Source organism: Scyliorhinus torazame, chromosome 27 (assembly GCF_047496885.1).
Source record: "Scyliorhinus torazame isolate Kashiwa2021f chromosome 27, sScyTor2.1, whole genome shotgun sequence".
Taxonomy (NCBI): domain Eukaryota; kingdom Metazoa; phylum Chordata; class Chondrichthyes; order Carcharhiniformes; family Scyliorhinidae; genus Scyliorhinus; species Scyliorhinus torazame.
In genome coordinates this window covers 42,710,006-42,734,531 of record NC_092733.1, presented here as the reverse complement: position 1 = coordinate 42,734,531, position 24,526 = coordinate 42,710,006, and the positions used below count along the sequence as shown (strand labels likewise).

At 55.6% G+C, this 24,526-nt stretch overlaps 1 protein-coding gene across 1 annotated transcript; it reads left to right on the top strand.

Annotated features, from left to right (window-relative positions):
• Window positions 1-773: 773 nt before the first annotated feature.
• LOC140403266 (vigilin-like) lies at window positions 774-24,526 on the top strand. Its single transcript, XM_072491042.1, has 3 exons — window positions 774-910; window positions 1,315-1,439; window positions 24,413-24,526. The coding sequence occupies exons 1-3, from the start codon at window positions 784-786 to the stop codon at window positions 24,524-24,526; spliced, it is 366 nt and encodes a 121-aa protein (XP_072347143.1). The 5' UTR covers window positions 774-783.

Genomic DNA, 24,526 nt, shown 5'->3' with positions numbered 1-24,526 from the left:
TCACTGGCTCACTCGTGCTCTCTCCCTCTCTCTCTGGCTCACTTGTGCTCTCTCCCTCTCTCTGGCTCACTCACACGCTCTCTCTCTCTCTCTCAGGCTCACTCGCTTGCGCTCTCTCTCTCTCTCTGGCTCACTCGCGCTCTCTCTCTCTTTCTGGCTCACTCGTGCTCTCTGGCTCTCACGTGCTCTCTCTCGCTCTCCATCTCTCTCTCTCTCTCTCTCTCTGGCTCACTCTCGCTCTCTCTTTCTTGCTCACTCGCACTCTCTCTCTGGCTCACACGCGCTCTCTCTCGCGCTCTCTCTCTCTCTCTCTCTCTCTCTGGTTCACTCTCGCTCTCTCTCTCTGGCTCACTCGTGCTCTCTCCCTCTCTCTGGCTCACTTGTTCTCTCTCTCTCTCTCTCTCTCTCTCTCTCTCTGGCTCTCTCGCTTGCTCTCTCTCTCTGTCTCACTCGCGCTCTCTCTCTCTCTCTCTGCCTCACTCGCGCTCTCTCCCTCTCTGGCTCACTCACGCTCTCTCTGTCTCTGGCTCACTCGCTTGCTCGCTCTCTCTCTCTCTCTGGCTCACTCGCGCGCTCTCTCTCTCTCTCGCTCACTCGCGTGCGCTCTCTCTCTCTGGCTCACACACGCTCTCTCTGTCTCTGGCTCACTCGCTTGCTCTCTCTCTCTCTCTGGCTCACTCGCGCTCTCTCTCTCTCTCTCTCTCTCTCTGGCTCACTCGCGTGCTCTCTCTGTGTCTGGCTCACACACGCTCTCTCTGTCTTTCACAGGAAGCTCAGGTGTCTATGAAGTGTGTGATCCCTCAGAGGTACCATCGCCAGTTAATGGGTCTCCGAGGTTCTCGGGTGCAGCTGTTAAGCCGCGAGCATGCTGTCGAGATCAAATTCCCGGACCGGGCTTCCAGTGGCTCAGGTAGGGCCAAAGGATGAGGTCCATTCTGCCCCTCTCAAGCATGTTGTACAGGAACAGGAGGAGGCCATTCAGCCCCTCTCGAGCCAGTCAGACAGGAACAGGAGGAACCATTCAGCCCCTCTCGAGCCAGTCAGACTGGAACAGGAGAAGGCCATTCAGCCTCTCTCGAGCCAGTCAGACAGGAACAGGTTGAGGCCATTCAGCCCCTCTCGAGCCAGTTAGACAGGAACAGGAGGAGCCCATTCAGCCCCTCTTGAGCCAGTTAGACAGGAACAGGAGGAGGCCATTCAACCCCTCTCAAGACTGTTACAGATGGAATGTAAGTGACATTTATTGGGGTTTCAGCTCCGAGGTTAATCCTTGAAGGCCTCGGTGACAGTTAATCTGTTTCTGATCCAATGCAGCCTCCGCAGAACTCCCGATTCCAGAGGGAACAGATCCTGGAAAAGAAAAGGAAGATTGGAAATGTGACACAATTATTCTGACCGGGCGGGAAGAGAATTGTAAGACAGTTGAAGCAATTCTAAAGGTAGGAGAGTTTCAAAGTGTCGGGAAGGTCCGACAATAGTTTAGCAGAACGATTGTGGGGAAAGACAGAGTGTGGTCTAACCGAGGAATTCGTAGACCAGAACTGTGCACGGTGCTCCGAGTGTGGTCTAATCGAGGGATTCGAAGACCAGAACTGTGCACGGTGCTTCGAGTGTGGTCTAACCGAGGGATTCGGAGACCGGAACTGTGCACGGTGCTCCGAGTGTGGTCTAACCGAGGGATACGGAGACCAGAACTGTGCGCGGTGCTCCGAGTGTGGTCTAACCGAGGGATTCGGAGACCAGAACTGTGCGCGGTGCTCCGAGTGTGTTCTAACCAAGGGATTCGGAGACCAGAACTGTGCACGGTGCTCCGAGTGTGGTCTAACCGAGGGATACGGAGACCAGAACTGTGCGCGGTGCTCCGAGTGTGGTCTAACCAAGGGATTCGGAGACCAGAACTGTGCACGGTGCTCCGAGTGTGGTCTAACCGAGGGATTCGGAGACCAGAACTGTGCACGGTGCTCCGAGTGTGGTCTAACCGAGGGATTCGGAGACCAGAACTGTGCGCGGTGCTCCGAGTGTGGTCTAACCAAGGGATTCGGAGACCAGAATTGTGCACGGTGCTCCCAGTGTGGTCTAACCAAGGGATTCGGACCCCAGAACTGTGCGCGGTGCTCCGAATGTGGTCTAACCAAGGGATTCGGAGACCAGAACTGTGCACGGTGCTCCGGGTGTGGTCTAACCAAGGGATTCGGAGACCAGAACTGTGCACAGTGCTCCGAGTGTGGTCCAACCGAGGGATACGGAGACCAGAACTGTGCACAGTGCTCCCAGTGTGGTGTAACCGAGGGATTCAGAGACCAGAACTGTGCACAGTGCTCCGAGTGTGGTCCAACCGAAGGATATGGAGACCAGAATTGTGCACTGTGCACAGTGCTCCCAGTGTGGTCTAACCGAGGGATTCGGAGACCAGAACTGTGCGCACTGCTCCCAGTATGGTCTAACCGAGGGATATGGAGACCAGAACTGTGCGCAGTGCTCCCAGTGTGGTCTAACCGAAGGATACGGAGACCAGAACTGTGCACAGTGCTCCAGGTGTGGTCTAACCGAGGGATACGGAGACCAGAACTGTGCACGGTGCTCCCAGTGTGGTCTAACCAAGGGATTCGGAGACCAGAACTGTGCGCGGTGCTCCGAGTGTGGTCTAACCAAGGGATTCGGAGACCAGAACTGTGCGCAGTGCTCCGAGTGTGGTCTAACCAAGGGATACGGAGACCAGAACTGTGCACGTTGCTCCCAGTGTGGTCTAACCTAGGGATTCTGAGACCAGAAATATGCACAGTGCTCCCAGTGTGGTCTAACCGAGGGATTCGGAGACCAGAACTGTGCACAGTGCTCCCAGTGTGGTCTAACCGAGGGATTCGGAGACGGGAATTGTGCACAGTGCTCCAGTGTGATCTAAACGAGGGATTCGGACACCAGAACTGTGCACAGTGCTCCCAGTGTGGTCTAACAGAGGGATTCGGAGACGGGAATTGTGCACAGTGCTCCCAGTGTGGTCTAACCGAGGGATTCGGAGACCGGAACCATGCACAGTGCTCCCAGTGTTGTCTAACCGAGGGATTCGGAGACCAGAACTGTGCACAGTGCTCCCAGTGTGGTCTAACCGAGGGATATAGAGACCAGAACTGTGCACGGTGCTCCCAGTGTGGTCTAAGCGAGGGTAACGGAGACCAGGACAGTGCACGGTGCTCCCAGTGTGGTCTAACCGAAGGATATGGGGACCAGAACTGTGCACGGGGCTCCGAGTGTGGTCTAACCGAAGGATATGTAGACCAGAACTGTGCACGGTGCTCCCAGTGTGGTCTAACAGAGGGATATGGAGACCAGAACTGTGCACAGTGCTCCCAGTGTGGTCTAACCGAGGGATACGGAGACGGAAATTGTGCACAGTGCTCCTAGTGTGGTCTAACCGAGGGATTCGGAGACCAGAACTGTATGCACTGCTCCCAGTGTGGTCTAACCGAGGGATTCGGAGACCAGAACTGTGCGCGGTGCACCGAGTGTGTTCTAACCAAGGGATTCGGAGACCAGAACTGTGCACGGTGCTCCCAGTGTGGTCTAACCGAGGGATATGGAGGCCAGAACTGTGCACGGTGCTCCCAGTGTGGACTCACCGAAGGATATGGGGACGGGAATTGTGCACTATGCTCCCAGTGTGGCCTAACCGAGGGATTCGGAGACCAGAACTGTGCACGGTGTTCCGAGTGTGGTCTAACCGAGGGATACGGAGACCAGAACTGTGCGCGGTGCTCCGAGTGTGGTCTAACCGAGGGATTCGGAGACCAGAACTGTGCGCGGTGTTCCGAGTGTGTTCTAACCAAGGGATTCGGAGACCAGAACTGTGCACGGTGCTCCGAGTGTGGTCTAAACGAGGGATACGGAGACCAGAACTGTGCGCGGTGCTCCCAGTGTTGTCTAACCGAGGGATTCGGAGACGGGAATTGTGCACAGTGCTCCCAGTGTGGTCTAACCATGGGATTCGGAGACCAGAACTGTGCACTCTGCTCCCAGTGTGGTCTAACCGAGGGATTCGGAGACCGGAACTGTGCACAGTGCTCCCAGTGTGGTCTAACCATGGGATTCGGAGACCGGAACTGTGCACAGTGCTCCCAGTGTGGTCTAACCATGGGATTCGGAGACAGGAACTGTGCACAGTGCTCCGAGTGTGGTCTTAACGAGGGATTCGGAGACCAGAACTGTGCGCAGCGCTCCCAGTGTGGTCTAACCAAGGGATTCGGAGACCAGAACTGTGCGCAGTGCTCCGAGTGTGGTCTAACCAAGGGATTCGGAGACCAGAACTGTGCACGGTGCTCCCAGTGTGGTCTAACCAAGGGATAGGGAGAACAGAATTGTGCACGGTGCTCCCAGTGTGGTCTAACCAAGGGATTCGGAGATCAGAACTGTGCGCGGTGCTCCCAGTGTGGCCTAACCAAGGGATTCGGAGACCAGAACTGTGCACGGTGCTCCCAGTGTGGTCTAACCGAGGGATTCAGAGACCAGAATTGTGCACTGAGCACAGTGCTCCCGGTGTGGTCTAACCGAGGGATACGGAGACCAGAACTTTGCACAGTGCTCCCAGTGTGTTCTAACCGAGGGATTCAGAGACCAGAATTGTGCACTGTGCACAGTGCTCCCAGTGTCGTCTAACCAAGGGATACGGAGACCAGAACTGTGCACAGTGCTCCCAGTGTGGTCTAACCGAGGGATTCAGAGACCAGAATTGTGCACTGTGCACAGTGCTCCAAATGTGGTCTAACCAAGGGATTCTGAGACCAGAACTGTGCGCGGTGCTCGCAGTGTGGTCTAACCGAAGGATATGGAGACCAGAACTGTGCACGGTGCTCCGAATGTGGTCTAACCGAGGGATACGGAGACCAGAACTGTGCACAGTGCTCCCAGTCTGGTCTAACCGAGGGATACGGAGAGCAGAACTGTGCACAGTGCTCCCAGTGTGGTCTAACCGAGGGATACAGAGACGGGACCTTTGCACGGTCCTCCGAGTGTGGTTTAATCGAAGGATTCGGAGACCAGAACTGTGCACAGTGCTCCCAGTGTGGTCTAACCGAGGGATTCGGAGACCAGAACTGTGCACGCTGTTCCCAGTGTGGTCTAACCGAGGGATTTGGAGACCAGAACTGTGCACAGTGCCCAGAGAGTGGTCTAACCGAGGGATTCGGAGACCAGAATTGTGCACAGTGCTCCCAGTGTGGTCTAACCGAGGGATATGGAGACCAAAACTGTGCACAGTGCTCCCAGTGTGGTCTAACCGAGGGATTCGGAGACCAGAACTGTGCACAGTGCTCCCAGAGTGGTCTAACTGAGGGATATGGAGACCGAAACAGTGCGCAGTGCTCCTAGTGTGGTCTAACCGAGGGATTCGGAGACGGGAACTGTGCACGGTGCTCCCAGCGTGGTCTAACCGAGGGATATATTGACCAGAACAGTGCACGGTGCTCCCAGTGTAGTCTAACCGAGGGATTCGGAGACCTGAACTGTGCACAGTGCTCCCAGCGTGGTCTAACCGAGGGATATGGAGACCAGAACTGTGCACGGTGCTCCCAGTGTGGTCTAACCGAGGGATATGGAGACCAGAACTGTGCACGGTGCTCCCAGTGTGGTCGAACCGAGGGATATGGACACCAGAACTGTGCGCAGTGCTCCCAGTGTGGTCTAACCGAGGGATTCGGAGACCAGAACTGTGCACAGTGCTCCGAGTGTGGTCTAACCGAGGGATATGGAGACCAGAAATGTGCACAGTGCTCCCAGAGTGGTCTAACCGAGGGATTCGTGAACAGAACTGTGCACGCAGCTCCCAGTGTGGTCTAACCGAGAGATTCGGAGACCTGAACTGTGCACAGTGCTCCCAGTGTGGTCTAACTGAGGGATATATAGACCAGAACTGTGCATGGTGCTCCCAGTGTGGTCTAACCGAGGGATATGGAGACCAGAACTGTGCGCAGTGCTCCCAGTGTGGTCTAACTGAGGGATTCGGAGACCAGAACTGTGCACGGTGCTCCCAGTGTATTCTAACCAAGGGATAGGGAGAACAGAATTGTGCACGGTGCTCCCAGTGTGGTCTAACCAAGGAATTCTGAGACCAGAACTCTGCGCGGTCCTCCGAGTGTGGTCTAACCAAAGTATTCGGAGACCAGAACTGTGCGCGGTGCTCCCAGTGTGGCCTAACCAAGGGATTCGGAGACCAGAACTGTGCACGGTGCTCCCAGTGTGGTCTAACCGAGGGATTCAGAGACCAGAATTGTGCACTGTGCACAGTGCTCCCGGTGTGGTCTAACCGAGGGATACGGAGACCAGAACTATGCACAGTGCTCCAAATGTGGTCTAACCGAAGGATATGGAGACCAGAATTGTGCACGGTGCTCCCAGTGTGGTCTAACCTAGGGATTCGGAGACCAGAACAATGCACAGTGCTCCCAGTGTGGTCTAACCGAAGGATATGGAGACCAGAATTGTGCACGGTGCTCCGAATGTGGTCTAACCGAGGGATACGGAGACCAGAACTGTGCACAGTGCTGCGAGTGTGGTCCAACCGAAGGATATGGAGACCAGAACTGTGCACAGTGCTCCCAGTCTGGTCTAACCGAGGGATACGGAGAGCAGAACTGTGCACAGTGCTCCCAGTGTGGTCTAACCAAGCGATTCGGAGATCAGAACTGTGCGCGGTGCTCCCAGTGCGGTCTAACCAAGGGATTCGGAGACCAGAACTGTGCACGGTGCTCCCAGTGTGGTCTAACCGAGGGATTCAGAGACCAGAATTGTGCACTGTGCACAGTGCTCCCAGTGTCGTCTAACCAAGGGATTCGGAGACCAGAACTGTGCGCAGTGCTCCCGGTGTGGTCTAACCGAGGGATTCAGAGACCAGAACTTTGCACAGTGCTCCCAGTGTGTTCTAACCGAGGGATTCAGAGAGCAGAATTGTGCACTGTGCACAGTGCTCCCAGTGTCGTCTAACCAAGGGATACGGAGACCAGAACTGTGCACAGTGCTCCCAGTGTGGTCTAACCGAGGGATTCAGAGACCAGAATTGTGCACTGTGCACAGTGCTCCAAATGTGGTCTAATCAAGGGATTCTGAGACCAGAACTGTGCGCGGTGCTCGCAGTGTGGTCTAACCTAGGGATTCGGAGACCAGAACAATGCACAGTGCTCCCAGTGTGGTCTAACCGAAGGATATGGAGACCAGAACTGTGCACGGTGCTCCGAATGTGGTCTAACCGAGGGATACGGAGACCAGAACTGTGCACAGTGCTCCCAGTCTGGTCTAACCGAGGGATACGGAGAGCAGAACTGTGCACAGTGCTCCCAGTGTGGTCTAACCGAGGGATACAGAGACGGGACCTTTGCACGGTCCTCCGAGTGTGGTTTAATCGAAGGATTCGGAGACCAGAACTGTGCACAGTGCTCCCAGTGTGGTCTAACCGAGGGATTCGGAGACCAGAACTGTGCACGCTGTTCCCAGTGTGGTCTAACCGAGGGATTTGGAGACCAGAACTGTGCACAGTGCCCAGAGAGTGGTCTAACCGAGGGATTCGGAGACCAGAATTGTGAACAGTGCTCCCAGTGTGGTCTAACCGAGGGATATGGAGACCAAAACTGTGCACAGTGCTCCCAGTGTGGTCTAACCGAGGGATTCGGAGACCAGAACTGTGCACAGTGCTCCCAGAGTGGTCTAACTGAGGGATATGGAGACCGAAACAGTGCGCAGTGCTCCTAGTGTGGTCTAACCGAGGGATTCGGAGACGGGAACTGTGCACGGTCCACCGAGTGTGGTTTACCCGAGGGATTCGGAGACCAGAACTTTGCACAGTGCTCCCAGCGTGGTCTAACCGAGGGATATATTGACCAGAACTGTGCACGGTGCTCCCAGTGTAGTCTAACCGCGGGATTCGGAGACCAGAACTGTGCACAGTGCTCCCATTGTGGTCTAACCGAGGGATATGGAGACCAGAACTGTGCACGGTGCTCCCAGTGTGGTCTAACCGAGGGATATGGAGACCAGAACTGTGCACGGTGCTCCCAGTGTGGTCTAACCGAGGGATATGGAAACCAGAACTGTGCACGGTGCTCCCAGTGTGGTCTAACCGTGGGATTCGAAGACCGGAACTGTGCGCAGTGCTCCCAGTGTGGTCTAACCGAGGGATATGGAGGCCAGAACTGTGCACAGTGCTCCCAGTGTGGTCTAACCGAGGGATTCGGAGACCAGAACTGTGCACAGTGCTCCGAGTGTGGTCTAACCGAGGGATATGGAGACCAGAAATGTGCACAGTGCACCCAGAGTGGTCTAACCGAGGGATTCGTGAACAGAACTGTGCACGCAGCTCCCAGTGTGGTCTAACCGAGGGATTCGGAGACCTGAACTGTGCACAGTGCTCCCAGTGTGGTCTAACCGAGGGATATATAGACCAGAACTGTGCATGGTGCTCCCAGTGTGGTCTAACCGAGGGATATGGAGACAAGAACTCTGCGCAGTGCTCCGAGTGTGGTCTAACCAAGGGATTCGGAGACCAGAACTGTGCACAGTGCTCCCAGTGCGGTCTAACCAAGGGATAGGGAGAACAGAATTGTGCACGGTGCTCCCAGTGTGGTCTAACCAAGGGATTCTGAGACCAGAACTGTGCGCGGTCCTCCGAGTGTGGTCTAACCAAGGTATTCGGAGACCAGAACTGTGCGCGGTGCTCCCAGTGTGGCCTAACCAAGGGATCCGGAGACCAGAACTGTGCACGGTGCTCCCAGTGTGGTCTAACCGAGGGATTCAGAGACCAGAATTGTGCACTGTGCACAGTGATCCCGGCGTGGTCTAACCGAGGGATACGGAGACCAGAACTATGCACAGTGCTCCCAGTGTGGTCTAACCGAGGGATTCAGAGACCAGAATTGTGCACAGTGCACAGTGCTCCCAGTGTGTTCTAACCAAGGGATACGGAGACCAGAACTGTGCACAGTGCTCCCAGTGTGGTCTAACCGAGGGATTCAGAGACCAGAATTTTGCACTGTGCACAGTGCTCCCGGTGTGGTCTAACCGAGGGATACGGAGACCAGAACTATGCACAGTGCTCCAAATATGGTCTAACCAAGGGATTCTGAGACCAGAACTGTGCGCGGTGCTCCCAGTGTGGTCTAACCTAGGGATTCGGAGACCAGAACAATGCACAGTGCTCCGAATGTGGTCTAAACGAGGGATACGGAGACCAGAACTGTGCACAGTGCTCCGAGTGTGGTCCAACCGAAGGATATGGAGACCAGAACTGTGCACAGTGCTCCCAGTCTGGTCTAACCGAGGGATACGGAGAGCAGAACTGTGCACAGTGCTCCCAGTGTGGTCTAACCGAGGGATACAGAGACGGGACCATTGCACGGTCCTCCGAGTGTGGTTTAACCGAGGGATTCGGAGACCAGAACTGTGCACAGTGCTCCCAGTGTGGTCTAACCGAGGGATTCGGAGACCAGAACTGTGCACAGTGCCCAGAGAGTGGTCTAACCGAGGGATTCGGAGACCAGAATTCTGCACAGTGCTCCCAGTGTGGTCTAACCGAGGGATTCGGCGACCAGAACTGTACACAGTGCTCCCAGAGTGGTCTAACTGAGGGATATGGAGACCGAAACAGTGCGCAGTGCTCCCAGTGTGGTCTAACCGAGGGATATGGACACCAGAACTGTGCACGGTGCTCCCTGTGTGGTCTAACCGAGGGATATGGACACCAGAATTGTGCACGGTGCTCCCAGTGTGGTCTAACCGAGGGATTCGGTGACGGGAACGGTGCACGGTGCTCCGAGTGTGGTCCAACCGAAGGATATGGAGACCAGAACTGTGCACGGTGCTCCCAGTGTGGTCTAACCGAGGGATTCGGAGACCAGAACTGTGCACAGTGCTCCAAGTGTGGTCCAACCGAAGGATATGGAGACCAGAACTGTGCACAGTGCTCCGAGTGTGGTCCAACCGAAGGATATGGAGACCAGAACTGGGCACGGTGCTCCGGGTGTGGTCTAAACGAGGGATTCGGAGACCAGAACTGTGCACAGTTCTCCCAGTGTGGTCCAACCGAAGGATATGGAGACCAGAACTTTGCACAGTGCTCCGAGTGTGGTCCAACCGAAGGATATGCAGACCAGAACTGTGCACAGTGCTCCCAGTGTGGTCTAACCGAGGGATACGAGACCAGAACAGTGCTCAGTGCTCCCAGTGTGGTCTAACCGAGGGATATGGAGACCTGAACTGTGCGCAGTGCTCCCAGTGTGGTCTAACTGAGGGATTCGGAGACCAGAACTGTGCGCAATGCTCCCAGTGTGGTCTAACCGAGGGATATGGAGACCAGAACTGTGCGCAGTGCTCCCAGTGTGGCCTAACCGAGGGATTCGGAGACCAGAACTGTGCACAGTGCTCCCAGTGTGGTCTAACCGAGGGATTCGGAGACCAAAACTATGCGCGGTGCTCCCAGTGTCGTCTAATCGAGGGATTCGGAGACCAGAACTGTGTACAGTGCTAAGAGTGTGGTCTAACCGAGGGATTCGTTGACCAGAACTGTGCACAGTGCTCCGAGTGTGGTCTAACCGAGGTATATGGAGACGGAAACTGTGCACAGTGCTCCCAGTGTGGTCCAACCGAAGGATATGGAGACCAGAACTCTGCACAGTGCTCCCAGTGTGGTCTAACCGAGGGATACGAGACCAGAACAGTGCTCAGTGCTCCCAGTATGGTCTAATCGAGGGATTCGGAGACCAGAACTGTGCACAGTGCTCCCAGTGTGGTCTAACCGAGGGATATGCAGACCAGAACTGTGCACAGTGCTCCCAGTGTGGTCTAACCGATGGATTCGGAGACCAGAACTGTGCGCAATGCTCCCAGTGTGGTCTAATCGAGGGATTCGGAGACCAAAACTGTGCACGGTGCTCCCAGTGTGGTCTAACCGAAGGATATGGAGACCAGAACTGTGCACAGTGCTCCCAGTGTGTTCTAACCGAGGGATATGGAGACCAGAACTCTGCACAGTGCTCCCAGTGTAGGCTAACCGAGGGATATGGACACCAGAACTGGGCACGGTGCTCCCAGTGTGGTCTAACCGAAGGATATGGAGACGGAAACTGTGCACAGTGCTCCGAGTGTGGTCTAACCGAGGGATTCGGAGTCCAGAACTGTGCGCAGTGCTCCCAGTGTGGTCTAACCCAAGGATATGGAGACCAGAACTGTGCGTGGTGCTCCCAGTGTGGTCTAACCGAGGGATTCGGAGTCCAGAACTGTGCGCAGTGCTCCCAGTGTGGTCTAACCCAAGGATATGGAGACCAGAACTGTGCACGGAGCTCCCAGTGTGGTCTAACCGTGGGATTCGAAGACCGGAACTGTGCGCAGTGCTCCCAGTGTGGTCTAACCGAGGGATTCGAAGACCGGAACTGTGCGCGGTGCTCCCAGTGTGGTCTAACCTAGGGATTCGGAGACCAAAACTATGCACAGTGCTCCCAGTGTGGTCTAACCGAAGGATATGGAGACCAGAACTGTGCACGGTGCTCCGAATGTGGTCTAACCGAGGGATACGGAGACCAGAACTGTGCACAGTGCTCCGAGTGTGGTCCAACCGAAGGATATGGAGACCAGAACTGTGCACAGTGCTCCCAGTGTGGTCTAACCGAGGGATATGGAGAGCAGAACTGTGCGCGGTGCTCCCAGTGTGGTCTAACCGAGGTATTCGGAACTGCAGAACTGTGCGCGGTGCTCCTCGTGTGGTCTAACCGAGGGATTCGGAGACCGGAATTGTGCACAGTGCTCCCAGTGTGGTCTAAACGTGGGATATGGAGACCAGAACTGTACACAGTGCTCCCAGTGTGGTCTAACCGACGGATTCGGAGACCAGAACTGTGCACAGTGCTCCCAGTGTGGTCTAACCAAGGGATACGGAGACTAAAGCTGTGCACAGTGCCCAGAGAGTGGTCTAACCGAGGGATTCGGAGACCAGAACTGTGCGCAGTGCTCCCAGTGTGGTCTAACCGAAGGATATGGAGACCAGAACTGTGCACAGTGCTCCCAGTGTGTTCTAACCGAGGGTTATGGAGACCAGATCTGTGCACGGTGCTCCCAGTGTGGTCTAACTGATTCGGAGACCAGAACTGTGCACAGTGCCCAGAGAGTGGTCGAACCGAGGGATTCGGAGACGGGATTGTGCACAGTGCTCCCAGTGTGCTCTAACCGAGGGATATGGCGACCAAAACTGTGCACAGTGCTCCCAGTGTGGTCTAACCGAGGGATTCGGAGACCAGAACTGTGCACAGTGCTCAGAGAGTGGTCTAACCGAGGGATTCGGAGACCAGAACTTTGCACAGTGCTCCCAGTGTGGTCTAACCGAGGGATTCCGAGACCAGAACTGTGCACGCAACTCCCAGTGTGGTCTAACCGAGGGATTCGGAGCCTGAACTCTGCACAGTGCTCCCAGTGTGGTCTAACCGAGGGATATATAGACCAGAACTGTGCACGGTGCTCCCAGTGTGGTCTAACCGAGGGTTATGGAGACCAGATCTGTGCACGGTGCTCCCAGTGTGGTCTAATCGAGGGATATGGACACCAGAACTGTGCACGGTGTTCCCAGTGTGGTCTAACCGAAGGATATGGAGATGGAAACTGTGCACAGTGCTCCCAGTGTGGTCTAACCCATGGATATGGAGACCAGATCTGTGCACGGTGCTCCCAGTCTGGTCTAACCGAGGGATTCGGACACCGGAACTGTGCGCAGTGCTCCCAGTGTGGACTAACCGAGGGATTCCGAGACCGGAACGGTGCACAGTGCTCCCAGTGTTGTCTAACCGAGGGATTCGGAGACGGGAATTGTGCACAGTGCTCCCAGTGTGGTCTAACCGAGGGATATGGAGACGAGAACTATGCACAGTGCTCCCAGTGTTGCCTAACCGAGGGATTCGGAGACGGGAATTGTGCACAGTGCTCCCAGTGTGGTCTAACCGAGGGATATGGAGGCCAGAACTGTGCACAGTGCTCCCAGTGTGGTCTAACCGAGGGATTCGGAGACCAGAACTGTGCACAGTGCTCCGAGTGTGGTCTAACCGAGGGATATGGAGAACAGAAATGTGCACAGTGCTCCCAGAGTGGTCTAACTGAGGGATTCGTGAACAGAACTGTGCACGCAGCTCCCAGTGTGGTCTAAGTGAGGGATTCGGAGACCTGAACTGTGCACAGTGCTCCCAGTGTGGTCGAACCGAGGGATATATAGACCAGAACTGTGCACGGTGCTCCCAGTGTGGTCTAACCGAGGGATATGGAGAACAGAACTGTGCACGGTGCTCCCAGTGTGGTCTAACCGAGGGATATGGACACCAGAATTGTGCACGGTGCTCCCAGTGTGGTCTAACCGAGGGATATGGAGACCAGAAATGTGCGCAGTGCTCCCAGTGTGGTCTAACCGAAGGATATGGAGACGGAAACTGTGCACAGTGCTCCGAGTGTGGTCTAACCGAGGGATAGGGAGACCGGAACTGTGCGCAGTGCTCCCAGTGTGATCTAACCGAGGGATACGGAGACCAGAATTGTGCACTGTGCACAGTGCTCCCAGTGTGGTCTAACCGAGGGATAAGGAGACCAGAACTGTGCACAGTGCTTCGAATGTGGTCTAACCAAAGGATTCTGAGACCCGAACTGTGCACGGTGCTCCCAGTGTGGTCTAACCGAGGGATTCGGAAACCAGAACTGTGCACAGTGCTCCGAGTGTGGTCCAACCGAAGGATATGGAGACCAGAACTGTGCACAGTGCGGTCTAACCGAGGGATACGGAGAGCAGAACTGTGCGCGGCGCTCCTAGTGTGGTCTAACCGAGGGATTCGGAGACCAGAACTGTGCACAGTGCTCCCAGTGTGGTCTAACCGAGGGATTCGGAGACGGGAATTGTGCACAGTGCTCCCAGTGTGGTCTAAACGTGGGATATGGAGACCAGAACTGTACACAGTGCTCCCAGTGTGGTCTAACCGAGGGATTCGGAGACCAGAACCGTGCACGCTGCTCCCAGTGTGGTCTAACTGAGGGATTCGGAGACCAGAACTGTGCACAGTGCCCAGAGAGTGGTCTAACCGAGGGATTCGGAGACCAGAACTGTGCGCAGTGCTCCCAGTGTGGTCTAACCGAAGGATATGGAGACCAGAACTGTGCGCAGTGCTCCCAGTGTGGTCTAACCGAGGGATTCGGAGACCAGAACTGTGCACAGTGCTCCCAGTGTGGTCTAACTGAGGGATACGGAGACCTGAACTGTGCACAGTGCTCCCAGTGTGGTCTAACCGAGGGATATATAGACCAGAACTGTGCACGGTGCTCCCAGTGTGGTCTAACCGAGGGTTATGGAGACCAGAACTGTGCACGGTGCTCCCAGTGTGGTCTAACCGAGGGATATGGACACCAGAACTGTGCATGGTGCTCCCAGTGTGGTCTAACCGAAGGATATGGAGATGGAAACTGTGCACAGTGCTCCCAGTGTGGTCTAACCCAAGGATATGGAGACCAGATCTGTGCACGGTGCTCCCAGTGTGGTCTAACCAAGGGATTCTGAGACCAGAACTGTGCACAGTGCTCCCAGTGTGGTCTAACCGAGGGATACAGAGACCAGAACTGTGCACGGTTCTCCGAGTGTGGTCCAACCGAAGGATATGGAGACCAGAACTGTGCACGGTTCTCCGAGTGTGGTCCAACCGAAGGATATGCAGACCAGAACTGTGCACGGTGCTCCGAGTGTGATCCAACCGAAGGATATGGAGTCCAGAACTGTGCACGGTGCTCTGGGTGTGGTCTAACCGAGGGATTCGAGACCAGAACTGTGCGTGGTGCTCCCAGTGTGGTCCAACCGAAGGATATGGAGACCAGAACTTTGCACAGTGCTCCGAGTGTGGTCCAACCGAAGGATATGGAGACCAGAACTCTGCACGGGGCTCCCAGTGTGGTCTAACCGAGGGTAACGGAGAACAGAACTGTGCATAGTGCTCCGAGTGCTGTCTAACCGAGGGTAACGGAGAACAGAACTGTGCATAGTGCTCCGAGTGCTGTCTAACCGAGGGAGACGGTGTCGGGAACTGTGCGCGGTGCTCCCAGTGTGGTCTAACCGTGGGATATGGAGACCAGAACTGTGCACAGTTCTCCCAGTGTGGTCTAACCGATGGATATGGAGACCGGAACTGTGCACAGCGCTCCCAGTGTAGTCTAACCGAGGGATACGGAGACCGGAACTGTGCGCAGTGCTCCCAGTGTGGTCTAAACGAGGGATACGGAGACCGGAACTGTGCACAGTGCTCCCAGTGTGGTCTAACCGAGGGATACGAGACCAGAACAGTGCTCAGTGCTCCCAGTGTGGTCTAACTGAGGGATATGGAGACCTGAACTGTGCGCAGTGCTCCCAGTGTGCTCTAACTGAGGGATTCGGAGACAAGAACTGTGCGCACTGCTCCCAGTGTGGTCTAACCGAGGGATATGGAGACCAGAACTGTGCGCAGTGCTCCCAGTGTGGTCTAACCGAGGGATTCGGAGACCAGAACTGTGCACAGTGCTCCCAGTGTGGTCTAACCGAGGGATACGGAGACCAAAACTATGCGCGGTGCTCCCAGTGTGGTCTAACCGAGGGATACGGAGACCGGAACTGTGTACAGTGCTAAGAGTGTGGTCTAACCGAGGGATTCCTTGACCAGAACTGTGCACAGTGCTCCGAGTGTGGTCTAACCGAAGGATATGGAGACGGAAACTGTGCACAGTGCTCTCAGTGTGGTCTAACCGAGGGATACGGAGACCGGAACTGTGCGCAGTGCTCCCAGTGTTGTCTAACCGAGTGAGACGGAGACCGGAACTGTGCACAGTGCTCCCAGTGTGGTCTAACCGAGGGATTCGGAGACCAGAACTGTGCGCAGTGCTCCCGGTGTGGTCTAACCGAGGGATACGAGACCAGAACAGTGCACAGTGCTCCCAGTGTGGTCTAACCGAGGGATATGGAGACCAGAACTGTGCGCAGTGCTACCAGTGTGGTCTAACCGAGGGATACGAGACCAGAACAGTGCTAAGTGCACCCAGTGTGGTCTAACCGAGGGATATGGAGACCTGAACTGTGTGCAGTGCTCCCAGTGTGGTCTAACCGAGGGATATGGAGACCAGAACTGTGCGCAGTGCTCCCAGTGTGGTCTAACCGAGGGATTCGGAGACCAGAACTGTGCACAGTGCTCCCAGTGTGGTCTAACCGAGGGATACGGAGACCAAAACTATGCGCGGTGCCCCCAGTGTGGTCTAACCGAGGTATTCGGAGACCAGAACTGTGTACAGTGCTAAGAGTGTGGTCTAACCGAGGGATTCTTTGACCAGAACTGTGCACAGTGCTCCCAGTGTGGTCTAACCGAGTGATATGGAGACCAGAACTGTGCGCAGTGCTCCCAGTGTGGTCTAACCGAGGGATACGAGACCAGAACAGTGCTCAGTGCACCCAGTGTGGTCTAACCGAGGGATATGGAGACCTGAACTGTGTGCAGTGCTCCCAGTGTGGTCTAACCGAGGGATTCGGAGACCAGAACTGTGCACAGTGCTCCCAGTGTGGTCTAACCGAGGGATACGGAGACCAAAACTATGCTCGGTGCTCCCAGTGTGGTCTAATCGAGGGATTCGGAGACCAGAACTGTGCACGCAGCTCCCAGTGTGGTCTAACCGAGGGATTCGGAGACCTGAACTGTGCACAGTGCTCCCAGTGTGGTCTAACCGAGGGATATATAGACCAGAACTGTGCACGGTGCTCCCAGTGTGGTCTAACCGAGGGTTATGGAGACCAGAACTGTGCACGGTGCTCCCAGTGTGGTCTAACCGAGGGATATGGACACCAGAACTGTGCATGGTGCTCCCAGTGTGGTCTAACCGAAGGATATGGAGATGGAAACTGTGCACAGTGCTCCCAGTGTGGTCTAACCCAAGGATATGGAGACCAGATCTGTGCACGGTGCTCCCAGTGTGGTCTAACCAAGGGATTCTGAGACCAGAACTGTGCGCAGTGCTCCCAGTGTTGTCTAACCGAGTGAGACGGAGACCGGAACTGTGCACAGTGCTCCCAGTGTGGTCTAACCGAGGGATTCGGAGACCAGAACTGTGCGCAGTGCTCCCGGTGTGGTCTAACCGAGGGATACGAGACCAGAACAGTGCACAGTGCTCCCAGTGTGGTCTAACCGAGGGATATGGAGACCAGAACTGTGCGCAGTGCTCCCAGTGTGGTCTAACCGAGGGATACAGAGACCAGAACTGTGCACGGTTCTCCGAGTGTGGTCCAACCGAAGGATATGGAGACCAGAACTGTGCACGGTTCTCCGAGTATGGTCCAACCGAAGGATATGCAGACCAGAACTGTGCACGGTGCTCCGAGTGTGATCCAACCGAAGGATATGGAGTCCAGAACTGTGCACGGTGCTCCGGGTGTGGTCTAACCGAGGGATTCGAGACCAGAACTGTGCGTGGTGCTCCCTGTGTGGTCTAACCGAGGGATTCCGAGACCAGAACTGTGCACAGTGCTCCGAGTGTGGTCCAACCGAAGGATATGGAGACCAGAACTGTGGACAGTGCTCCCAGTGTGGTCTAACCGAGGGTAACGGAGAACAGAACTGTGCATAGTGCTCCGCGTGCTGTCTAACCGAGGGATATGGAGACCAGAACTGTGCGCAGTGCTCCCAGTGTGGTCTAAACGAGGGATACGGAGACCGGAACTGTGCGCAGTGCTCCCAGTGTGCTCTAGCTGAGGGATATGGAGACCAGAACTGTGCGCAGTGCTCCCAGTGTGGTCTAACCGAGGGATTCGGAGACCAGAACTGTGCACAGTGCTCCCAGTGTGGTCTAACCGAGGGATACGGAGACCAAAACTATGCGCGGTGCTCCCAGTGTGGTCTAACCGAGGGATTCGGAGACCAGAACTGTGTACAGTGCTTAGAGTGTGGTCTAACCGAGGGATTCCTTGACCGGAACTGTGCACAGTGCTCCGAGTGTGGTCTAACCGAGGGATATGGAGACCAGAACTGTGCACGGTGCTCCCAGTGTGGTCTAACCGAAGGATATGGAGACGGAAACTGTGCACAGTGCGGTCTAACCGAGGGATACGGAGAGCAGAACTGTGCGCGGCGCTCCTAGTGTGGTCTAACCGAGGGATTCGGAGACCAGAACTGTGCACAGTGCTCCCAGTGTGGTCTAACCGAGGGGTAAGGAGACCAGAACTGTGCACAGTGCTTCGAATGTGGTCTAACCAAAGGATTCTGAGACCCGAACTGTGCACGGTGCTCCCAGTGTGGTCTAACCGAGGGATTCGGAAACCAGAACTGTGCACAGTGCTCCGAGTGTGGTCCAACCGAAGGATATGGAGACCAGAACTGTGCACAGTGCGGTCTAACCGAGGGATACGGAGAGCAGAACTGTGCGCGGCGCTCCTAGTGTGGTCTAACCGAGGGATTCGGAGACCAGAACTGTGCACAGTGCTCCCAGTGTGGTCTAACCGAGGGATTCGGAGACGGGAATTGTGCACAGTGCTCCCAGTGTGGTCTAAACGTGGGATATGGAGACCAGAACTGTACACAGTGCTCCCAGTGTGGTCTAACCGAGGGATTCGGAGACCAGAACCGTGCACGCTGCTCCCAGTGTGGTCTAACTGAGGGATTCGGAGACCAGAACTGTGCACAGTGCCCAGAGAGTGGTCTAACCGAGGGATTCGGAGACCAGAACTGTGCGCAGTGCTCCCAGTGTGGTCTAACCGAAGGATATGGAGACCAGAACTGTGCGCAGTGCTCCCAGTGTGGTCTAACCGAGGGATTCGGAGACCAGAACTGTGCACAGTGCTCCCAGTGTGGTCTAACTGAGGGATACGGAGACCTGAACTGTGCACAGTGCTCCCAGTGTGGTCTAACCGAGGGATATATAGACCAGAACTGTGCACGGTGCTCCCAGTGTGGTCTAACCGAGGGTTATGGAGACCAGAACTGTGCACGGTGCTCCCAGTGTGGTCTAACCGAGGGATATGGACACCAGAACTGTGCATGGTGCTCCCAGTGTGGTCTAACCGAAGGATATGGAGATGGAAACTGTGCACAGTGCTCCCAGTGTGGTCTAACCCAAGGATATGGAGACCAGATCTGTGCACGGTGCTCCCAGTGTGGTCTAACCAAGGGATTCTGAGACCAGAACTGTGCACAGTGCTCCCAGTGTGGTCTAACCGAGGGATACAGAGACCAGAACTGTGCACGGTTCTCCGAGTGTGGTCCAACCGAAGGATATGGAGACCAGAACTGTGCACGGTTCTCCGAGTGTGGTCCAACCGAAGGATATGCAGACCAGAACTGTGCACGGTGCTCCGAGTGTGATCCAACCGAAGGATATGGAGTCCAGAACTGTGCACGGTGCTCTGGGTGTGGTCTAACCGAGGGATTCGAGACCAGAACTGTGCGTGGTGCTCCCAGTGTGGTCCAACCGAAGGATATGGAGACCAGAACTTTGCACAGTGCTCCGAGTGTGGTCCAACCGAAGGATATGGAGACCAGAACTCTGCACGGGGCTCCCAGTGTGGTCTAACCGAGGGTAACGGAGAACAGAACTGTGCATAGTGCTCCGAGTGCTGTCTAACCGAGGGTAACGGAGAACAGAACTGTGCATAGTGCTCCGAGTGCTGTCTAACCGAGGGAGACGGTGTCGGGAACTGTGCGCGGTGCTCCCAGTGTGGTCTAACCGTGGGATATGGAGACCAGAACTGTGCACAGTTCTCCCAGTGTGGTCTAACCGATGGATATGGAGACCGGAACTGTGCACAGCGCTCCCAGTGTAGTCTAACCGAGGGATACGGAGACCGGAACTGTGCGCAGTGCTCCCAGTGTGGTCTAAACGAGGGATACGGAGACCGGAACTGTGCACAGTGCTCCCAGTGTGGTCTAACCGAGGGATACGAGACCAGAACAGTGCTCAGTGCTCCCAGTGTGGTCTAACTGAGGGATATGGAGACCTGAACTGTGCGCAGTGCTCCCAGTGTGCTCTAACTGAGGGATTCGGAGACAAGAACTGTGCGCACTGCTCCCAGTGTGGTCTAACCGAGGGATATGGAGACCAGAACTGTGCGCAGTGCTCCCAGTGTGGTCTAACCGAGGGATTCGGAGACCAGAACTGTGCACAGTGCTCCCAGTGTGGTCTAACCGAGGGATACGGAGACCAAAACTATGCGCGGTGCTCCCAGTGTGGTCTAACCGAGGGATACGGAGACCGGAACTGTGTACAGTGCTAAGAGTGTGGTCTAACCGAGGGATTCCTTGACCAGAACTGTGCACAGTGCTCCGAGTGTGGTCTAACCGAAGGATATGGAGACGGAAACTGTGCACAGTGCTCTCAGTGTGGTCTAACCGAGGGATACGGAGACCGGAACTGTGCGCAGTGCTCCCAGTGTTGTCTAACCGAGTGAGACGGAGACCGGAACTGTGCACAGTGCTCCCAGTGTGGTCTAACCGAGGGATTCGGAGACCAGAACTGTGCGCAGTGCTCCCGGTGTGGTCTAACCGAGGGATACGAGACCAGAACAGTGCACAGTGCTCCCAGTGTGGTCTAACCGAGGGATATGGAGACCAGAACTGTGCGCAGTGCTCCCAGTGTGGTCTAACCGAGGGATACGAGACCAGAACAGTGCTAAGTGCACCCAGTGTGGTCTAACCGAGGGATATGGAGACCTGAACTGTGTGCAGTGCTCCCAGTGTGGTCTAACCGAGGGATATGGAGACCAGAACTGTGCGCAGTGCTCCCAGTGTGGTCTAACCGAGGGATTCGGAGACCAGAACTGTGCACAGTGCTCCCAGTGTGGTCTAACCGAGGGATACGGAGACCAAAACTATGCGCGGTGCCCCCAGTGTGGTCTAACCGAGGGATTCGGAGACCAGAACTGTGTACAGTGCTAAGAGTGTGGTCTAACCGAGGGATTCTTTGACCAGAACTGTGCACAGTGCTCCCAGTGTGGTCTAACCGAGTGATATGGAGACCAGAACTGTGCGCAGTGCTCCCAGTGTGGTCTAACCGAGGGATACGAGACCAGAACAGTGCTCAGTGCACCCAGTGTGGTCTAACCGAGGGATATGGAGACCTGAACTGTGTGCAGTGCTCCCAGTGTGGTCTAACCGAGGGATTCGGAGACCAGAACTGTGCACAGTGCTCCCAGTGTGGTCTAACCGAGGGATACGGAGACCAAAACTATGCTCGGTGCTCCCAGTGTGGTCTAATCGAGGGATTCGGAGACCAGAACTGTGCACGCAGCTCCCAGTGTGGTCTAACCGAGGGATTCGGAGACCTGAACTGTGCACGGTGCTCCCAGTGTGGTCTAACCGAGGGTTATGGAGACCAGAACTGTGCACGGTGCTCCCAGTGTGGTCTAACCGAGGGATATGGACACCAGAACTGTGCATGGTGCTCCCAGTGTGGTCTAACCGAAGGATATGGAGATGGAAACTGTGCACAGTGCTCCCAGTGTGGTCTAACCCAAGGATATGGAGACCAGATCTGTGCACGGTGCTCCCAGTGTGGTCTAACCAAGGGATTCTGAGACCAGAACTGTGCGCAGTGCTCCCAGTGTTGTCTAACCGAGTGAGACGGAGACCGGAACTGTGCACAGTGCTCCCAGTGTGGTCTAACCGAGGGATTCGGAGACCAGAACTGTGCGCAGTGCTCCCGGTGTGGTCTAACCGAGGGATACGAGACCAGAACAGTGCACAGTGCTCCCAGTGTGGTCTAACCGAGGGATATGGAGACCAGAACTGTGCGCAGTGCTCCCAGTGTGGTCTAACCGAGGGATACAGAGACCAGAACTGTGCACGGTTCTCCGAGTGTGGTCCAACCGAAGGATATGGAGACCAGAACTGTGCACGGTTCTCCGAGTATGGTCCAACCGAAGGATATGCAGACCAGAACTGTGCACGGTGCTCCGAGTGTGATCCAACCGAAGGATATGGAGTCCAGAACTGTGCACGGTGCTCCGGGTGTGGTCTAACCGAGGGATTCGAGACCAGAACTGTGCGTGGTGCTCCCAGTGTGGTCTAACCGAGGGATTCCGAGACCAGAACTGTGCACAGTGCTCCGAGTGTGGTCCAACCGACGGATATGGAGACCAGAACTGTGGACAGTGCTCCCAGTGTGGTCTAACCGAGGGTAACGGAGAACAGAACTGTGCATAGTGCTCCGCGTGCTGTCTAACCGAGGGATATGGAGACCAGAACTGTGCGCAGTGCTCCCAGTGTGGTCTAAACGAGGGATACGGAGACCGGAACTGTGCGCAGTGCTCCCAGTGTGCTCTAACTGAGGGATTCGGAGACAAGAACTGTGCGCACTGCTCCCAGTGTGGTCTAACCGAGGGATATGGAGACCAGAACTGTGCGCAGTGCTCCCAGTGTGGTCTAACCGAGGGATTCGGAGACCAGAACTGTGCACAGTGCTCCCAGTGTGGTCTAACCGAGGGATACGGAGACCAAAACTATGCGCGGTGCTCCCAGTGTGGTCTAACCGAGGGATTCGGAGACCAGAACTGTGTACAGTGCTTAGAGTGTGGTCTAACCGAGGGATTCCTTGACCGGAACTGTGCACAGTGCTCCGAGTGTGGTCTAACCGAGGGATATGGAGACCAGAACTGTGCACGGTGCTCCCAGTGTGGTCTAACCGAAGGATATGGAGACGGAAACTGTGCACAGTGCTCCGAGTGTGGTCTAACCGAGGGATATGGAGGCCGGAACTGTGCACAGTGCTCCCAGTGTGGTCTAACCGAGGGATACGGAGACCGGAACTGTGCGCAGTGCTCCCAGTGTTGTCTAACCGAGGGATACGGAGACCGGAACTGTGCACAGTGCTCCCAGTGTGGTCTAACCGAGGGATTCGGAGGCCAGAACTGTGCACAGTGCTCCCAGTGTGGTCTAACCGAGGGATATGGAGACCAGAACTGTGCACGGTTCTCCGAGTATGGTCCAACCGAAGGATATTGAGGACAGAACTGTGCACGGTGCTCCGAGTGTGATCCAACCGAAGGATATGGAGACCAGAACTTTGCACAGTGCTCCGAGTGTGGTCCAACCGAAGGATATGGAGACCAGAACTTTGCACAGTGCTCCGAGTGTGGTCCAACCGAAGGATATGGAGACCAGAACTCTGCACGGGGCTCCCAGTGTGGTCTAACCGAGGGTAACGGAGAACAGAACTGTGCATAGTGCTCCGAGTGCTGTCTAACCGAGGGTAACGGAGAACAGAACTGTGCATAGTGCTCCCAGTGTGGTCTAACCGAGGGATACGGAGACCAGAACTGTGTACAGTGCTAAGAGTGTGGTCTAACCGAGGCATTCGTTGACCAGAACTGTGCACAGTGCTCCGAGTGTGGTCTAACCGAGGGATATGGAGACGGAAACTGTGCACAGTGCTCCCAGTGTGGGCTAACCGAGAGATACGGAGACCGGAACTGTGCGCAGTGCTCCCAGTGTGGTCTAACCGAGGGATTCGGAGACGGGAACTGTGCACAGTGCTCCCAGTATGGTCTAACCGAGGGATATAGAGACCAGAACTGTGCACAGTGCTCCCAGTGTGGTCTAACCGAGGGATTCGGAGACGGGAACTGTGCACAGTGCTCCCAGTGTGGTCTTACCGAGGGATTCGGAGACCAGAACTGTGCACAGTGCTCCGAGTGTGGTCTAACCGAGGAATACAGACCAGAACTGTGCGCGGTGTTCCGAGTGTGATCTAACCGAGGGATACGGAGACCGACATGATGCCCCGGGTGTGGTCTAACTGAGGGATATGGAGACCGAAACTGTACACGGTCCTCGGAGCGTGGTCTAATTCAGAATTCACCTAACAATCATGTCTTTTCGGACTTATGGGAGGAAACCGGAGCACCCGGAAGAAACCCACGCAGATACGGGGAGAAAGTGCAGACTCCACACACAGACCACACGGAGACCAAAATCGTGCATGGTGCTCCGAGTGTGGTCTAACCGAGGGTTACAGAGACCGGAACCATGAACAGTGCTCCGAGTGTGGTCTAACCGAGGGATACAGAGACCGGAACTGTGCACATTGCTCAGAGTCTGGTCTAACTGAGGGTTATGAATGTCAGATCTGATAATTGCTTGGGGATCTGTGCTGTACTGTGATTGGGGTTAGGGGAGGGAAGAGTCCAGGCGGCTGTGTGAGGGGTTGGGCAGCAGGGGGAGGGGTTGGGCAGCAGGGTGAGTGGTTGGGCAGCAGGGTGAGTGGTTGGGCAGCAGGGTGAGGGGTTGGGCAGCAGGGGGAGGGGTTGGGCAGCAGGGGGAGGGGTTGGGCAGCAGGGTGAGGGGTTGGGCAGCAGGGTGAGGGGTTGGGCAGCAGGGTGAGGGGTGTGTAATATCTCCATTTGAAATCTCTCTTGAATATTCTATCTTAGAAGCTGGTCCCAGTGACAGTGGAGGTTGATGTCCCCTACCCCATTCATCGGTTTATCATCGGACAGCGAGGATCCAATATTCGAAAGATGATGGAGGATTATAATGTAAGATAG